This window comes from Canis lupus, chromosome 10 (assembly GCF_048164855.1).
Source record: "Canis lupus baileyi chromosome 10, mCanLup2.hap1, whole genome shotgun sequence".
NCBI lineage: Eukaryota > Metazoa > Chordata > Mammalia > Carnivora > Canidae > Canis > Canis lupus.
This window is the reverse complement of record NC_132847.1, coordinates 36,858,765-36,877,446: the sequence shown is the minus strand read 5'-3', so window position 1 is coordinate 36,877,446 and position 18,682 is coordinate 36,858,765. Positions and strand designations below refer to the sequence as shown.

Sequence of the window (18,682 nt, the reverse complement as noted above, 5' to 3'; positions counted from 1 at the left end):
TATAATTCCCATAAAGATAGAAAATGAACATGTCAAAGTTTTATTTGACCATCAGTGGTGGAAACCAGTGAGATGGTAAACTGATTCAAAGAGTATTTGAGGAACCGGGTATTTACAGGTTTAAAAAACAATGTTAGATTAAGATTGCTAGGTTATATGTAAAACTGGGTAATGTCCTACAGAGTGATAAAACCAGATTAAGGTTTTCCTGCCATTCAGAAATCTAGAAGTTAACATATAACCTCACAGTGTCTGCACTCTAATCAGAAAGTAAATAGTAAAGTCAAACACAAGGATATTCTCCTAGAGAATGAGATAATCCCTGGGAGAAGTTGTTCAACAATGCTGCTATATGACCTTGAGAAGATATGCCACCCAACTGCCTGAGTTCCAAGTTGCGGATAATTTTGACATTAAAAAAAAAATACCTGGGAGTTAAAGATCTGAAATTGAATTCCAGTTCCTTCACTTACCAGCTGTGTAATGTGGGTCAGGTAATTACGTATGATTTACCTGGATTTACTTGCTGTGAATTGGGAGGAACAAGTGAGATAACTTTTGTAAAATGCCTGGCACATGAGAGGTACTCAATCAATCTTAGTTCTTCTCTTTACCTTTCCTTTTTTTTCCCTAAGATTTTATTCATTTATTCATTTTAGAAAGAGAGCGAGAGAGCATGTGAACGGGGGAGGAGGCAGAGGCCGAGGGAGAGGGAGGGGGGAGAATTTCAAGCAGACTCCTCAATGGATGCAGAGCCTGGGGCCAGGCTCGATCCCATGACTCTGAGATCACAATTGCACCTGAAACCAAGAGACAGACACTCAACTGACTGAGCCACCAGGTACCCTGCCTTTCCTCTTTTCAAATGAAAAAAATTTCACCTTTTGTCTGGCCTTCAGAGATGAAGTTCTCTCTCTATGTCTCCCTCCTTCCATCCCTCTCTTTCTCATCTCTAGTTTATTAGAATAATATCCTAGAACTCTGGTGCATTTTCTCCATTCCTAATGGTGGTATTCTATTCAACTTTCATTTTCACCTAAATGGAAAAAAAAGACTTTTCATATTCTTTTTTTAATTAAAAAATTCCCTAGCCTCTATCTTGAGATGTAATGAATATTTAGCATTGTGTCAGTTTAATGTGTACAATGTAATGATTTGATATACATACATATTGTAATATGAGTCCCATAATAAGGTTAGCTAACACATCCATCACTTCACATAGTTACACTTTTCTCTGTGTGTGGTGAGAGCTTTTCAGATCTACTCTCTCAGCAACTTCCAGATATACAAGGCAATATTGTCAACTATGGTCACCATGTTGTACAGCATGCTTATTTAGAGAATTCTCTGCATATGACAAAATGGAGGATATTACCTAAGTGAGGATGATTTCTTATTTGATTATTTGATATACTTTAGTTTTTTATTTTCTGAGGAAGTAGTTCTTGCTGAAGAATAAAAGCCTTGGGGGCAGCCCTGGGGGCGCAGCGGTTTGTCGCCGCCTGCAGCCTGGGGTGTGATCCTGGAGACCCGGGATCGAGTCCCACATCAGGCTCCCTGCATGGAGCCTGCTTCTCCCTCTGCCTCTCTCTCTCTCTGTCTCTATGAATAAATAAATAAAATCTTAAAAAAAAAAAAGAATAAAAGCCTTGGGATGCCTTGGTGGCTCAGCAGTTGAGCATCTGCCTTTGGCTCAGATCCCTGGGGTTCTGGGATCGAGACCTGCATCAGGTTCTTTGCAGGGAGCCTGCTTCTTTCTCTGCCTATGTCTCTGCCTCTCTCTGTGTCTCTCATGAATAAATAAATAAAATCTTAAAAAAAAAGAATAAAAGCCTTGTCTCCTTTTAATTAAGAGCTGGCTTCCCAAGTTATCCCTGTTGAAGGGCACTCAGTAAGTATTTCAGTGTCTCTAGTGTGCCTTGCTTTGGCTTGAGGTTTGCAAGGAGGGGAGTGATGCCCAGTAGCCTTCCTAGGGTATGATCTTTACATTCCCCTTAGTTGGTAAAGGTCAGCCCAGGTAGGGTTAATGGTGGCGCCAGGGGGACTGTGAGTTGATGTCTTGTATAGGAAGTGGATGATCACAGCCAGATTGGGGTTCCTGGAGAGCAGATTTTACTCCCTTATCCACAGCCTCTTTCAAGATAACCTGCATGCTGGCATGTGAGACATTGTGCTGTGATTCAAAATGACAAAATCTGGGATGCCTGGGTGGCTCAGCAGTTGAGCGTCTGCCTTTGGCCCAGGGCATGATCCCAGAGTCCCGGTATCGAGTCCCACATCAGGCTTCCTGCAGGGAGCCTGCTTCTCCCTCTGCCCATGTCTCTGCCTCTCTGTGTCTCTCATGAGTAAATAAATAAAATCTTTAAAAATAACAGCAACAACAAAAAATGACAAAATCTGTGATACCAACAGCCTCAACAGAGTTTTGATTTGGAAAGAAAGTCTATTTGTAATTTTTTTTTTTTTAAAGATCAATTTATTTGAGAGAGGGAGAGGATGTGTGAGCATGCATGGAGGTGGGGCAGAGGCAGAGGCAGAGGGAGAGGGAGAGAGAGTCTTAAGCTGATCACGGAGCCCGACACAGGGCTTGATCTTATAACCATAAGATCATGACCTGAGCAGAAACTAAGAGTCAGATGCTTAACTGACGAAGCCATCCAGGTACCTCTAATTGGTCATTTTTAATAGAGGCCAGAGAAGCATCTTTTTACTTTTGGCCTAGGTACTTTTGCTTTAGGACTAGCTCATTTCTCTTCTACTAGTTGGTTTATGAACTTATACTTTTGCTGCAGGAGAGTGCAATTAAGATTTATTTTATTTTATTATTATTATTTTTTTAAGATTTTATTTATTTATTCATGAGAGACACACACAGAGAGGCAGAGACATAGGCAGAGGGAGAAGCAGGCTCCATCAGGGAGCCCAACGTGGGACTTGATCTCGGGCCTTCAGGATCACACCCTGGGCTGAAGGCAGCGCTAAACTGCTGAGCCACTGGGGCTGCCCTGCAATTAAGATTTAATTGCCCTTGGGGATCCCTGGGTGGCTCAGCGGTTTAGTGCCTGCCTTCAGCCCAGGGTGTGATCCTGGAGTCCCGGGATTGAGTCCCACATCAGGGTCCCTGTATGGAGCCTGCTTCTCCCTCTGCCTGTGTCTCTGCTTCTCTCTCTCTGTGTCCCTCATGAATAAATAAATAAAATCTTAAACAAAAAAATTGAATTGCCCTTGACTCTACCTGCCTCCCAATGTAGTAGGTTAATGGGTTAGATCCCAAAGTCTGAACTTCTAGCACTTCTTATAGTGTTGTTTCTTCTTACAGTTTATACATTTCTCCCCTTTCCTGCCTAAATACAGAGCTTGATGTAGTCTAAACATTGTTCAGTATCAATGGTCATATGAAAGAAAAGTTCTGTAGCCCTCTTTCCTCATTTCTGTATTATAGCTATAAATGATGCGATATAATCAGTGTCTTGACAGCCTCAGCTCAATTTGCTCATTCATTAGGCAACACATATTTATTGAGCAACTATTGTGCCAAGCCTTAGTGATTTTTCTGTAGGTATGATAAATAAGAACCTGCCCTGATGGAGACAGACTGTAACCAAGTAAGTAAACAAGATAGATTATAAATTTTATAAATGAAATAAATCAGATGATGAGAAACTATAGACTTCTATTCTTAGTAATTTTATTTTTTTATTTAAATATTTTATTTATTTATTCATGAGAGACACACACACAGAGAGGCAGAGACACAGGCAGAGGGAGAAGCAGGCTCCATGCAGGGAGCCTGATGTGGGACTCGATACCGGGACTCCAGGATCATGCCCTGGGCCAAAGGCAGGTGCTAAACCGCTGAGCCATCCAGGGATTCCCTTCTTAGTAATTTTATTTTTTTATTTTTATTTTATTTTATTTTATTATTTTTTTAAATTTTTATTTATTTATGATAGTCACACAGAGAGACAGAGAGAGAGAGAGAGAGAGAGGCAGAGACATAGGCAGAGGGAGAAGCAGGCTCCATGCACCGGGAGCCCGACGTGGGATTCGATCCTGGGTCTCCAGGATTGCGCCCTGGGCCAAAGGCAGGCGCTAAACCGCTGTGCCACCCAGGGATCCCCCTTCTTAGTAATTTTAATTGAGGTTATTAGAGATAGTCTCTTTCTGAGCTGGAAATGGAAGGATGAGAATAAGTCAGCCATGCATTAGAAGAGTTGAGCAAAAAAGCATTCTAGGAAGGAGGGAATGATGAAGAGAGGTGTGGGATGAGTTTGGCTTGTTCAAGGAACAGAAAGACAGACATGCACATCCAATGGAGTGAGCTAGGGTACAGGTGGATGGAGAGGTGGTCAGAGGGTGGTACAGCTGGTTAGTGCTCTCTGTAGATCATGGGAAGGAACGCAGGTTTATTGTATGTGCAATGGAAAGCTTGTAAAGAGGTCTAGGACAGTGGAATGGCACAAACTTATGGAAAGAAGGGAAAGAAAAGAATACAGCTGTTGTGTGAAGACTCAGATGGAGGGTGTCAAGTGTAGGAGTGGGGGAAACCAGTGAGGTCCTTGTGCTTGGGTATGGTGGTGGTGGCACATGTAGAGAGAAAGATGCTTTGAAAATTGGACTAAGTTACGATGAGTCCGAAATATATGAATGAGGAGCATGGATTTGAGTTTTGCAGTTATGGGGGAGCTTTGTGTGTATGTAAGTTTGGGCATGGATGTGTATTTGTGAATGTGTGTGTATGACTGTGAGTTTATGAGTGTGTGTTAGTATGCATCAGTGTGAGGTGCCTGTGTAGAGTGCACACATATGAGTGCGTGTGTGTGCACACACTTGGGTTTTTTTCCTGTTATTTCTTTTAAACGGGCAGACCAGTGGCACGAAGGAAAGGCCTGACTTATATGGGACTATTTAACTGGGGGAAAGTTGGTGGCAGGAAGACTAGCTAGGAGGTTAGTGGAGCTGGATGTGAAATGAAGTCCCAGAGAATGCTAACTTGGCCAGGGACCAAGAGAAGACTAAATTGGGCAAATCCAGTTGTTTTATTCTGTATATGGATGAATGAGACTGAGGAGTGAAAGATAATTCCATTAAAGAATCACACTTTTCAAATTAGCCCAGTGTGATTGCTAGATTTATCAGTCTTAATTATTAAAAAAAATAAACTTCACTAAAATTCATTTGCTTGATTTCTCAGGAAGGCAGTCCATTAGTAAGAGTTTAGTGAATCTACTACACCCAGACTGTCCCCTAACCCTTACCCCCGCACATATGTATACACACTCATTTTCTCTACATCTGGAGTTCTTAATTCTTGAGAAACTCATTGTATTTTTTGTTTCCCTCTAGGACATCTTTGAAGATGCATTGGAAAGCATCTCTATGTAAGTAGTAACATAAAAAGTATATAGTAAATAAAAATGATTCTCTTATATGAAATGTGTAAATATTTCATTCTTACTTTCTGAGAGTTGTGAATACTGCCAGAAAGAAATCACTTTTCTATAATTCAAGAATTAGGCTGTGATGATGCTTAAGCAAAGGATGTATCTAAAGTTACTAGCAAATATATTTTTGAGTATTATTTCTTACAACCTTAATTAAACTAAAATAAAAGAAGAAATGTTTTCCAACAAATTTGATATTGTTTATACCTAACCTATTACATCTTGTTTATGTGTTTTTACATGAGTAATCTCATATTGCAGAATTTTGCTTTTGTTTAATTTTATTAACAAGCATTTCCTGTAAGTCTACATAGTTTTTTTTTTATTTTTTATTGGAGTTCAATTTGCCAGCATATAGCATAACACTCAGTGCTCATCCCATCAAGTGCCCCCCTCAGTGCCCGTCACCCAATCACCCCCACCCCCGCCCACCTCTCTTTCTACCACTCCTTGTTCATTTCCCAGAGTTAGGAGTCTCTCATGTTTTGTCTCCCTTTCTGATATTTCCCACTCACGTTTTCTCCTTTCCCCTTTATTCCCTTTCACTATTTTTTATATTCCCCAAATGAATGAGACCATATAATGTTTGTCCTTCTCCGATTGACTTATTTCACTCAGCATAATACCCTCCAGTTCCATCCACGTTGAAGCAAATGGTGGGTATTTGTTGTTTCTAATGGCTGAGTAATATTCCATTGTATACATAGACCACATCTTCTTTATCCATTCATCTTTCAGTGGACACCGAGGCTCCTTCCATAGTTTGGCTATTGTGGACATTGCTGCTATAAACATCGGGGTGCAGGTGTCCCGGCATTTCACTGCATCTGTATCTTTGGGGTAAATCCCCAGCAGTGCAATTTCTGGGTCGTAGGGCAGATCTATTTTTAACTCTTTGAGGAACCTCCACACAGTTTTCCAGAGTGGCTGTACCAGTTCACATTCCCACCAACAGTGCAAGAGGGTTCCCCTTTCTCCACATCCTTTCCAACATTTGTTGTTTCCTCCTCTACATAGTTTTTGTACTGATTTTACATGCTATCCTATTAGATCAAGTGGAACACCACAATTATCTATTTCTCCTTTATTAGACATTTAGGTTGTTAACCAGTTTACTGTTAACCAGTTACCTTGAAACTAAGTAATGAGTATTTTCATGTATATAGATTTGTCATATTTTTTAATTATCTCCAAAGATTAATTTCACAGATGTAGGATTAATGGATTAAAAAGGATGGAGATTTTTATTGCTCTTTATATGATATATTTCTCTTTTAAAAAAAGATTATTTATTTGAGAGAGAAAAGAGAGAGAGAGAGAATTAGTGGGAGGGACGGAGAGAGAGGGAAAGAGAATCTGAAGCAGCCTCTACACTTTCTGAATTAGCTTGGATCATAACAAAGTTCCACAGACTGAGTAGCTTAAACAATAGAAATTTATTTTCTCATAGAGCCAAAGGCTAGATGTCTGAAATCAGGGTGCCAGCATGGACAGGTTCTGGTGAGAGCACTCTTCCGGGTTTATAGATGGCTGCCTTCTCTTAGGTCTTCACATGACGGACAGATAGACCAACAGACAGATGGGGCCTCTTCTTACAGAGGCCCAGATCCAGTCATGGGACTCCCACTCTCAGGACTTAATCTAAACCTAATTATCTCCCAGGGGCCTCATTTCCAAGCACCATCACAGAGGAGGTTAGGGCTACCACACATGAATTCTCAGGTACACAATTCAGTCCGTAGCACTTTCAAAAGAGTTTTATCAGTTTATGTGGTTACTAATCCCGTGTAAGTAAGTGGCATGTAAGTGAAATAAAGCATAGCATCACTAGGTACTATTTTTTTGTTTTTAAATTTACTTATTCATGAGAGACACAGAGAGAGAGGCAGAATCATAGGCAGAGGGAGAAGCAGGCTTCCCACAAGGAGCCCGATTTGGGACTCAATCCCGGGACCCTGAGGCCCCAGGATCATGACCTGAGCCAAGCCACCCAGGTGCCCCTACCACTAAGCCACCCAGGTGCCCCTGCCACATGGTTTTGCTACTCAAATAATAACTAATTGCTTAATTTAAAAAATTTTTTCTTTAGTACCATTGTTTACCACATTGCAGTTCCTTTTATATAAATTCTAGTCTTCTTTTACATGCTTAACTTCTACTCACTGTTTCTCTTACATACTTACAAACTTTAAAACAGTTATACAGTGTAATCTTTTGTTTGCTTCAGCTATTTTCCCTAATTGTTGTTTTTCTTTATGTTAGTTATACTTTTTTTGTGTTGTCTAGAAGTTTTAATGTTTATATTGTTGAATGTTTGTTTTTGTAATTTAAAGAGAAAAAAAACTTAATTGTGACTAGGACAAAAAAATAAGCTCTTCATTTTGGAAAAGTTTTAGATTTATAGGATTATTGCAAAGATAGTGCAGAGAGTATTTGGAAATGGACTTGAATTAGTTGTAAATGGATATTGCAAATGCTAGGGCAACCCCTAAAAAAAGGGGAAAAATATAACTGATAATGTAAAATAGGAGAGAAAATGAAATCATATAAAATACTCAATTAAAATCACAGAAGGCAGAAGGAGAGTAGAAGAGAAAAATAGGAACAAAGAACAAAGGCAACAAATAGAAAACAGTAATAAATATGGTATATATTAATCCAACTATATATTAATAATCACTGAGTATCAGCAGTCTATATGTACCAATTAAAAGACAGAGATTGTCAGCATGGATCAAAAAAACAAAACAAAACATGACCTAACCATATGTTGTCCATAAGAAACTCACATTAAATATAAAGACATATAGATTAAAAGTAAATGGATGGAGAAAAATATACCATGCTAACTCTAATCAAAAGAAAGCAGGAGTAGCTATATTAATTTCAGGGAGAACAGGCTTCAAAGTGAGGAAAGTTATCAGCGATAAAGAAGGAAAGTTATCATTAAATAACGATAGAAGGATCAATTCTCCAGGACGACATAGCAGTTCTTAATGTGTATGTGTCTAACAAGAGTGCATCAGAGTACGAGGCAAAAACTAATAGATGACTCTCTTATCATACTTGATGGCATCAACGCACTTCTCAGAAATGAACAGATCCAGTTGGCAGAAAATCAGTAAGGGCACAGTTGAACTCAAAACAAAAACCAACCAAACATAAAACCCCTGAACTTAACTCAGCTGGATTTAATTTAGATCCCTATCTCCTACCAACCCTGAAATTGCTAGTCTGCTATTCCAACACCATTTGCTGTCTGTGAAGTAAGGAAAATTTATAATGCCCCCTTTATCAAGTAATAAATTCATTAAAGTTAATGGTGCTCTGTTTTTGGGCTTTCTGTTTGTTCCTTTCATCTGTATGTCTGTTTGCATAAAAATTATTCTTTGGTCAACTGTTTTAGGTGTTTCAATGTTAGTATGACTGGTTCTTAGAAGAACAGTATCCAACAGTGACTCCTATGATGGTGATACTTTAGATTCCCTCCTATCAGACACATTTTGTGTACTTTTAAAATGTGGAATGATGTCTTGGCCTTTTTTATTCTACTGTCAAGTATGTTATAATTTTTCTCATTCTTAAAACAATAATTTTTTTAACACTACCTTACTTGGTAAATATCTAACATTTTATTTTCCATTAATTGCCTCTTTCAGCCTCTCTTCAGCTGTATGTATCTGCCAGCATTTTCTTCTTTTAATTTTTATTTCCCTGTCCTGCTCAGGTTAGCAAACCCAAAGGTTTACCCATTCTAAAATTTATCTTGCTCTTTTAGATTTCTGGTGTGCATTATTTCTTGTGTCCCTCAAGACTATCTCTTAAACAGTTTTTGTTTCCTTTTCAGTGTTGCCAAAGTGTCTCTGGTATATGTTCTTATATGTCGTAACACATTATAGTAAATATATCACCAGATACATTATAGTGATATATCACCTAAGAAAGAACCTCACCTCTTTGAAATAGAGTTCAAAGCCAGAATAGGTGGCCAAAGTAGATATCAGAGTTCATGCTCTAAAACTTTTGCCCTTTACCTGCAGTAGTGGCCTCCATCCAGAGTGTGTCTACGATTAGTTTTGACCGGATTCTAATAAACTTTGCTTTTTGGCCTAATTTTGCTGGAGTTCTGGAAGGTATGGTGAGGGGGTAGCTTTAGAGGTCAGGTCCAAAAATGGCAGTGAAGGAAGAAAGTAATTGTGACATACAGTCATGGCATTCCAAAGCACAGCCACATGGTGTACACAATCTAGATGCTCCTTTCTGGAGAGACCAGCCTATGGATTTGACAGGCTAACTTGAGCTTCAGTCCCATTGCACCATTTACTGGCTAGGAGGCCTGGGACTAATTTCTCCAAGTCTCAGCTTCTTCATCCTTGCATAAATTTATTGGGAAGTTAGAATGAAATTTAATTTAAATGTGGTAATGGGACTAAAGCACATAGTAGGTGCTCTGTAAATATTGGTTACCTTCCTATTCCCCCCATCCCCCAAACCTTGATTGCTCTTCAGTCTCCCATGAGAAAATCATGTTCACAATTCTGTCTCTGAGACATTGGAAAAAGGTTAAATGATATCTAATATATTCTATTTAAGAAAGTAGAAACTTGGGTCACATATGTTAAGGAAATTTTAGAATAACCAGAAATGTTTTAAGATGATATTTTGAAAGTTAATAGGATACACTTCATTCACTGGGAAACCTCATTTGGATGGTTCCTTTTATTTCTTCAACACAGAGAGTGGTGTTTCTATACTTTGGTCTCCTATGTTTACTGACCCTTTTTGAAATTAAAAATATTGCAGAGGTAATCCACTATTCAATCTTTTTCTTTTAACAAATTGTTTTCCCTGTGATTACAAATACATTTAGTTGTAAACAATTATTGAATTATTTTTCTGTGTGAACTTTTAGTTTATCCTTATTTCAGCTTGTCAGTATTTTTCTCTTGTTTCCTCTTAAATCTGTGATACTGTGACATTCCTTTCATGACCGGTTAGTGCTAAGCTCAGTAGAGCTCTTTTTCCTCATGCTGATTGAACCACGCATTTTGGTTTAATGTTTCTAGTGCCGGTAGGGATATTTCAACTTCTCTGCTGCAAGAGATGGTCCCCATGCCAACCTGATGATTAATTTATTGCTGTGAATATTTCTGCCTGAATTTCTAATGAAAAGATGAAAAGCTAACAGATGAGGGAGGCCCTGAATTGTTTCCACAAAAAAACTATTTCCCATTCTCCTTTTCTGCTTAATGGATTTACCACTGCAGACATATTTCCTACTTCTGAATCTTTGTGGTAAAACTGTGTTATTTTAACTGACTATTTTTGGGAGGTTGCTAGGTTTGCAAACTGCTAGATCATATGAACATCTCTACCATTTAGAACTGAAGGGGAAAAAAGATACTTTTTCTTTTTTTTTTTTAAGATTTTATTTATTTATTCATGGGAGACAGAGAGAGAGAGAAAGAGAGAGAGAGAGAGGCAGAGACTCAGGCAGAGGGAGAAGCAGGCTCCATGCAAGGAGCCCGATGTGGGACCCGATCCTGGAACTCCAGGATCACAACCCAGGCTGCAGGCGGCGCTAAACCACTGTGCCACCGGGGCTGCCCAAGATACTTTTTCTTTAACTGTTAGTGGCACATTGAACAGGTCCTTTTTAAAAATTAAAATCTTTGGGGCACCTGGGTGGCTCAGTGGTTGAGCATCTATCTTTGGCTCAGGGTGTGATCCTGGGGTCCTGGGATCAAGTCCCGCATCAGGCTCCCCTCAGGGGGCCCACTTCTCCCTCTGCCTATGTCTCTGCCCCTCTCTCTGTGTCTCATGAATGAATGAATGAATAAATAAATAAATAAAATCTTTAAAAAGAATTAAAATTGTTTGAGAACTTTCCTGCTCAGTATGAGGAGATGACCTTAGGGAGGGACTGTAAATTAGATCCATGCTATGATCTATAGAAATTTGACAGAGGACTAGTGGTGCCTTAGAGACTTACTTCCTGATTTAACAGTTCCTTGCTGGCATGGACTTCTTGGTTCTATGATGACCAGTATCCTTCTTTGCACAACTACCATCTCTGACAGTATAGTGGTGTGTATAAAAAGAGTCTGTTTGTAAGGGATGCCTGGGTGGCTCAGCGGTTAAGCATATTCTTTTGGCTCGGGGTGTGATTCTGGGTTCCTGGGATCAAGTCACATCGGGGTCCCTGCATGGAGCCTGCTTCTCCCTCTGCCTGTGTCTCTACCTCTCTCTCGGTGTCTCTCATGAATAAATAAATAAATAATCTTTTAAAAAGTCTGTTTATAAATTCACTGTGATATGACACACAAAGAATAAATGAAATGTTTCAGGGGTTCCAAACAAGAGGTAGGAGATAGGAGCCTGGCACTGGCTTTGGGTTTGAGGTATATGGGAATGACCTGAGACATCTGTGGACGCCGGTAAAGATAGGTCACAGAGGATCCCTGGCCTCTGTTGAGTGGAGAGCTTGGATTAACCACTTGGAATCATTGTGACTTAGTAGTTTTGTTTCGTTTCTTTCTTTCTTTCTTTCTTTTTTTTTTTTTTAAGATTTTATTTATTTATTTGGGAGAGAGAGAGAGAGCGAGCATGAGAGAGGCAGAGAGAGAGAATCTTCAAGCACACTCCTCACTGAGTGTGGAGCCTGACTTGGGGCTCAATCCCAGGACCCATGCAATCATGACCTGGGCCAAAACCAAGAGCTGGACGCTCAACTGGCTGAGCCATCTAGGCACCCCAGTGGCTTGGTAGTGTTTTTGATTAATCTCTTTCCGTAAAAACCATAGGGGGCAATGGAACAAAAATCTAATTAACTAGAGGGCCCTGGTTGGGTACTAGTTAATTAGGATTTTCTTTTTTATTCAAAGACTGTTAGAACAGATGCAGGTTTAGTATGTTGTCAGCAATGATCTCTTATATTCCATTGCATCTTATTAAGTTTTTGAATTTATCCTTACCTAGAAATGTGTATGTGTTGAGTCGAGTCCCAGGCAGTATGAATGCAGTGGGGGATGAATGTGTTTATGTGCAAAAACTACTGTGAATTTATCTTTGCTTCTAGAAATTGAAATGGGCAGACATTTTAAACCAAGTGATAAGAAGCTTATGATGGAAATAAAAATATTTTGTAGCCTAGCATTTCTTATGGGCTTTTTCCTTCTTTACACCTCTCTTTTGAACTATAAATTGTAGATTACAATGAGATAAAGTTTTTAAGGCCATTTTGTTTTTCTTATTAGTAGACAAACTAATTATAATCAACTAGTTTGCCCTCTTTTAAGGTTATTTAGGGTGAAAGTCAGTGAATGCTAGTTGGAAAACATCTAGTTAATGTTTCTCTTCATAGAGGTTAAATTATAAATAGTAACTCCAGGCAGATTTGGATTTACTTTCATTTTTCTCTGATTTTGTTTGTCCCAACTCTCCCCTCCTAGGTGATACAATTATTGCCCAAATCTAGAGAGGAACTCCTCCCCAACCCTACCTGCCTTTTCTCAACCAGGTTGACAATTATTTTATTAGATCTAACATGGCATTTATGTTTTTTAAGTTAAACAATTTTTTTTTTTTTTGAGAGAGAGAGATCATGAGCTGGGGGAGGGGAGAAAGGGAGAGGGAGAGAGAATTTTAAGCAGGCTCCGTGCTCGGTACAGAGACCCGTTTAGGGCTCTATCACAACACTCTGAGATCATGACCTGAGCTGAAATCAAGAGTCGGACGCTTAACCAACTGAGCCACCCAGGTGCCCCTGTGATGGCATTTACATCATTATCTTAAAGACCACTAAGGAAACAAAACACAAGAATTTCATAGGAGACCTTGCATAAAGGAATGAAAAATAAAACTGTCATGCAGGACATGGGGAGGAAACTTGTGTATTTCAGTCTTGGTACTAGGTAGGGAGGGGGAAAAAATCTCTCATGAGATTCTCTGCCCTGATCATTTCTTTTTAAACAGCCCTATTACAATGCTGACTTATATCCCAAACAATTCCCATTTCAAGTGTACAATTCAATTAAGTGCAGTATATTTACAGAATTATACAGCCATCACTATAATTCTAAGCATTTTATATAACCTGAAATAGACAACTTGTGCCCCTTTACTGTCACTCCCCATTCCTGTCCCCACCTCTAGGCAATCACTAATTTCTGTTTCTAGATTTGTTTCTATAGACATTTCATATAAATAGAATCACACAATATGTGTTCTTGTGTGTTTGGCTTCTGAAATTCATCCATTTTGTACCATGTATGAGTACTTCATTCTTTTTTATGGCTGAATACTATTAAAATGTATGGACATACCACATTTTCTTTATCCATTCACCAGTTGATGGACATTCAGATTGTTTCCAGTTTCCAGTTTCCATTAAGTAATAACTGAGTACAAGTCTTTTGTGGACATATGTTTGCAATTTTCTGGCATACATACCTAGGAACGCAATTGATGGGTTCTATGTTTACCTTTTTAACACTCTTAAGAATTTGAATAACAAACTGGTTTTCAGTCTGAATATTAGTTATCAGAGTGGCGCAAATAACTCCAAGCAGGTAATTTAATTTTAAGTGGGTCAGATTGGTGGTGCCCTCAGGTAGTTGGCAGAAGCAAATGTAGATCCTCTCCTTAAGAATTTTGAACTAGGCCAAAGTTGCTGTCAATTTTTTAAAAGATATTATTTATTTATTTATTTGAGTAAGAGAGAGAGAGAGAGAAGAGGGAAGGAGCAGAGGGAAGGGCAGAGGGAGAGGGAGAAGAAGACTCCCTGCTAAGCAGGGACCCTCCCTCACTCTGCTCCCCCTGCGATGTGGGCTTGATCCCCGGACTCCAGGATCATGACCTGAACTAAAGGCAGGCATTAACCTACTGAGCCACCCAGGCACCCCAGTTGCTGTCAATTTTAAGATGTATCCTGTTTTCAGGGATATTATATGATGAAAAGTCCTGGGTCAGAGTTAATGAATATAGTAAATGGAAATAAAGTTCCCTGAAAAAGCCCAGACTGAGCAGTATCCCTAGTGCCTTCCACCTATATTATCATTACTTGAATTGTTCTTTGCATTTCCTTTTCTACTATTAGATGTCCTGTAATGATTTGTTATTGTATTGGGAGCTTCCAAAATGGGAAGTTCTTTATATAAGGTGATTGGGAGACACTATATGTATATGTATATGTATATCTCTATATCTACATTTTAATTTTTAAAAAATATTTTATTTATTTATTCATGAAAAACACACAGAGAGAAGCAAGACACAGGCAGAGGGAGAAGCAGGCTCCATGCAGGGAGCCTGATGTGGGACTCGATCCTGGGACTCTAGGACCACACCCTGAGCCAAAGGCAAAAGCCCAACCACTGAGCCACCCAGGCGTCCCTACATTTTGATTTTTTAAAAGGATTTTATTTATTTATTCATGAGAGACAAGGAGAGAGAGTCAGAGACTTAGGCAGAGGAGAAGCAGGCTCCCTTCAAGGAGCCTGATGTGGGGGACTCGATCCCAGGACCCCGGGATTATGACCTGAGCAGAAGGCAGATGCTCAATGACTGAGCTATCCAGGCATCCTTGTATGTACATTTTTAGTCAAGGTATATATATTCTATAAATGCTCTCTTTTGCTCACTCTGAGGAGGACTGACAGGATTTCAGGCTTAAAGTAAGGCTTCTTAAGCATCCCTGTGGTCCAACTGTCTCGTGTTACCAAGAAGTCCTATGGATGAAGAAGACTGGTGTTACTGGTGGCAAAATGGTGAACCCCTCTGGGAATGGCCTTTACCATTGTGGTTGCCCTTTCTGTGGACTCAGGAGCCTCTCTGTTACTCAACCCCAGCTAGCAATGTCCAGGTTGTGTCTGAAAGCCAGAGGACCCTGCCCAGTGCTGAGTTCCTTACCTCCTCCACCAGTGCCCTTCTGGGCATGCCAGCTGCTCTGTGCTGCTCTGTCTGGGGCTATGTCCACAATTGTACTGAGAAACTGGCCCAGTCATTGCTTATGTGATCACTCACTTGGATGTTTCACAGACACCTTCATGTACATGTTACAGACTTGAACTCATGATATTCATCTGCCTTCTTTGTCTGGAACCTTGTCCTCTCCCGGGTTTCCGCATCTTCACTCACTTACTCAAGCCAGATAACTGGGAGACATCTTTGATTCTTTCTCTTTCCTCTACCTTCCATGATACCACGTGTGATGAAGTCTACCTCCAGAATTTATTTCCCATCTGCTCACTTTTTACTCTCCTTTCTGTTTCATTAGCTCAAAGCAGTCTCAGGTGTGCCTGAATTTCTTTGAGAGCTGCCTAGTGACTTCTTTTCTTTTTTAAACAGATTTTTAATTTATTTATTCATGAGAGACACAGAGAGAGAGGCAGAGACACAGGCTGAGGGAGAAGCAGGCTCCCTGCGGGGAGCCCGATGCGGGACTCGATCCCAGGACCCTGGGGTCAGTACTTGAGCCCAAAGGCAGACACTCAACCACTGAGCCACTCAGGCACCCCTAGTGTGTTTTCTTGTTTCCTTTGTTCTCTGTCCTTCACCTTCCCATTGGCACCCCACTCAGTCTCTACACAGCAGCCAATGTTATCTTATTTTTAAGAGAACTGAATATGAAAACTTTCAAACATGTACAAAAAGTGGAGAGGATAGTAAACTGACCTCACCTTCAACAATTGTGAACCCCAGGCCAATTTTATTTCATTTACAATCCACCCCCAGGTTATTTGGAATCCTATTCTAGATGTTACAATTTATTTCTACCTTTAAATATCTCAGTATGTACTTCCTAAAGACAAAGATGTTCTCTTACACAATTATCTTTAAGTGATTAAATCAGGAAATTAGCATTGATACAAAACTATTATCTAATCTATATGTCTTCTATGGTATCATTTAGTACACAAATGTAAAAGTTAGGTCTCTTTTTAAAAGCATCATGAGACTGTTACCACACCTAAAAAAATTTAACAATAGTCATCAAAGATACTATCAGTGTTCACATTTCCCCGGTTGTCTCATAATTTATTTTTTAACAGTGTGTTTATTTGAATTAGGACAGAGTGATCCTTTTAGAAATTAAATTGTGTGATGTCACTTCCTTACCTAGTATCTGTCCATGAGTTTATGTGTATCTGCGGATAAAGCCCCCAATCTACCATGGTCCACAAGACTTGAGGTGGCCAGGCCCCCACATGCAGGTATAAAACCTAGTCTAGGGCAACCCCCACCCTCATTCACTGCTCTCCAGCCACAAACCTACTTCAGGGTTTTGACTGAATTAGCCCTTTGCTGCCCTAGATTTGAGCTAGTGTCTGAGACTAGAGTGACTTCTTCCCACTCCTCCCAGGGCTTCTAACTGATCATCCTTACCTACCAGCTTGAATGTCTTCCTGCCTTTCTTAATGATGCCCCCCTAAATAGGTTACTCCTCTCCCACTTCCCTAGCTTGCCATCCTGTTTGTTTTTCTCACTTGATTTGTCATTTTGTACTTAGTTGTTGCTTGCTTTTGGCCATCTGTTCCTTTGTTCTCTAAATTCCATGAGGGTGGGACTGGTCTGTGCTGCTTATCATGGTGTGCCCTGCACCCAAGCACCGCGGTTGGCATATGGTAAAAATGCTCCATTCGTATTTGTCGGATTCATGAATTTTTTTTTAAGATTTTATTTATTTATTAATGAGAGGTACAGAGAGAGAGAGAGAGAGAGAGAGAGAGAGAGAGGGGCAGAGACACAGGCAGAGGAAGAAGCAGGCTCCATGCAGGGAGCCCGATGTGGGATTTGATCCTGGGTCTCCAGGATCATGCCCTGGGCTGAAGGTGGCGCTAAACCGCTGAGCCACCTGGGCTGCCCCGGATTCATGAATTTGTTGAATTAATGTACTAGTCGGAAAATGTAGATGAGTACTCAAAGAAGACTGCAAGGATTTTCAGTGCATTAAAAAAATCCAGGCATCATTTATTGAGAACTTATCAAGCACAGGGAACAATGATAATTGTGACTGTTCAGAAGGAAGAGTGAATAAAGGGAGCTTTTGGGGTGTGTATTTTTTTAATGATGATTAATTACAGCTGTTTGGTTACTCAACGCAAATACATAATTCGGTAATGTCCAATTGTTTGGGCGTGGTAAACACTATCCAGGATTGTTGGCATCTCTTTGCCATGTTTCTCAAATAGGGGCTGACACTCTTTTCATCTGAGAAGTATGTAAATGAGTTATCAGAATCCTTGAGGATATAGTGAGCTAGCCTACTTTTTGTTAACTTTCTACCATCTTTATCTGCCTTGTTTGGATACTTTCATCCATCTCAATAAAAATAGCAACCTAAAATGATTAATAAAACCCCCCAACAGCAGATACTTGAGAACTTTGCTTTTTGAAATGCTTCAAACATCTCCATTGCTTATGTTTTGAAAATTAATCACTCTATATGGTTCTCCCTCTGGCTACTTCTTCCCACTGTCTCCCTTTAGTGTCATTGTGTTTGTAGAACATCATGAGTAGAACTCCTCAAAGTGGGAGTAATATTTGCATTGGGTACATTTGTGTACAATGTGTAGTTTAGTATCATGTATCCTACACATTTAATAAATAGTCTGAAGACTTAGCCACTAACAAATCTAAAGGACTCTGATATTGCTTAAAATTAAAGAGCTTAAAATTAAAGAGCATTTGGGGCACCTGGCTGGTGCAATTGATTAAGCCTCAGACTCTTGGTTTTGGCTCAGGTTGTGATCTCAGGGTCGTGACCTCAGGGTTGTGAGATTGAGCCCCACACTCAGCGTGGAGTTTACTTGAGATTCTCTTTCTCCCTCTGTCCCTCCCACTTGTGTGCTCTTGCATGCTCCCTTTCTCTAATGTAAATAAATAAATCTTAAAAAAATCCCTGAAGATATATTTGAGAATTTGTGTATGATTTTTTTATTGTGTAAAGTAATTTCTGTTATTTATTTAATTATTATTGTACAGAGTGAAAGTATTCAGGCTAGCAAGGAGTATTTTTTATTACCTGTAAGCAGGATGTTATAACTAGAGCTCAAATGTGTTACAGCTCCATGTAACTCTGATGAATTAACATTTTTAGAGGTATAGGCATAGTTTTAGTGTCCATTGTAGTCAATACAGTTATGAGCTTTTTGTTTCTATTTTGGCAGTAAGAAAATTTTCTGCAGGGGTAGCTTGACCTTACTTCTATGCAGTTAAAAAAAAAAAAAAAAACA

The 18,682-nt window shown here is 39.6% G+C and overlaps 1 protein-coding gene across 6 annotated transcripts in view; it reads left to right on the top strand.

Moving 5' to 3' along the window:
- The window catches only part of TTC39B (tetratricopeptide repeat domain 39B), a 130,354-nt gene that overhangs the window by 32,399 nt on the left and 79,273 nt on the right, over nt 1-18,682 (top strand). For 5 of the 6 annotated variants that reach the window (XR_012037992.1, XM_072841410.1, XM_072841406.1 and 2 more), the window contains exon 2: nt 5,350-5,384. The exons of the other annotated variant lie outside the window; for it this stretch is intronic. Coding sequence is in view for 4 of the 5 variants with exons in the window: in XM_072841410.1 (XP_072697511.1) it covers nt 5,350-5,384 (35 nt within the window). In the remaining variant the exon portion in view is untranslated. The remainder of the gene's footprint in view (nt 1-5,349; nt 5,385-18,682) is intronic. 6 annotated transcript variants of the gene reach the window in all.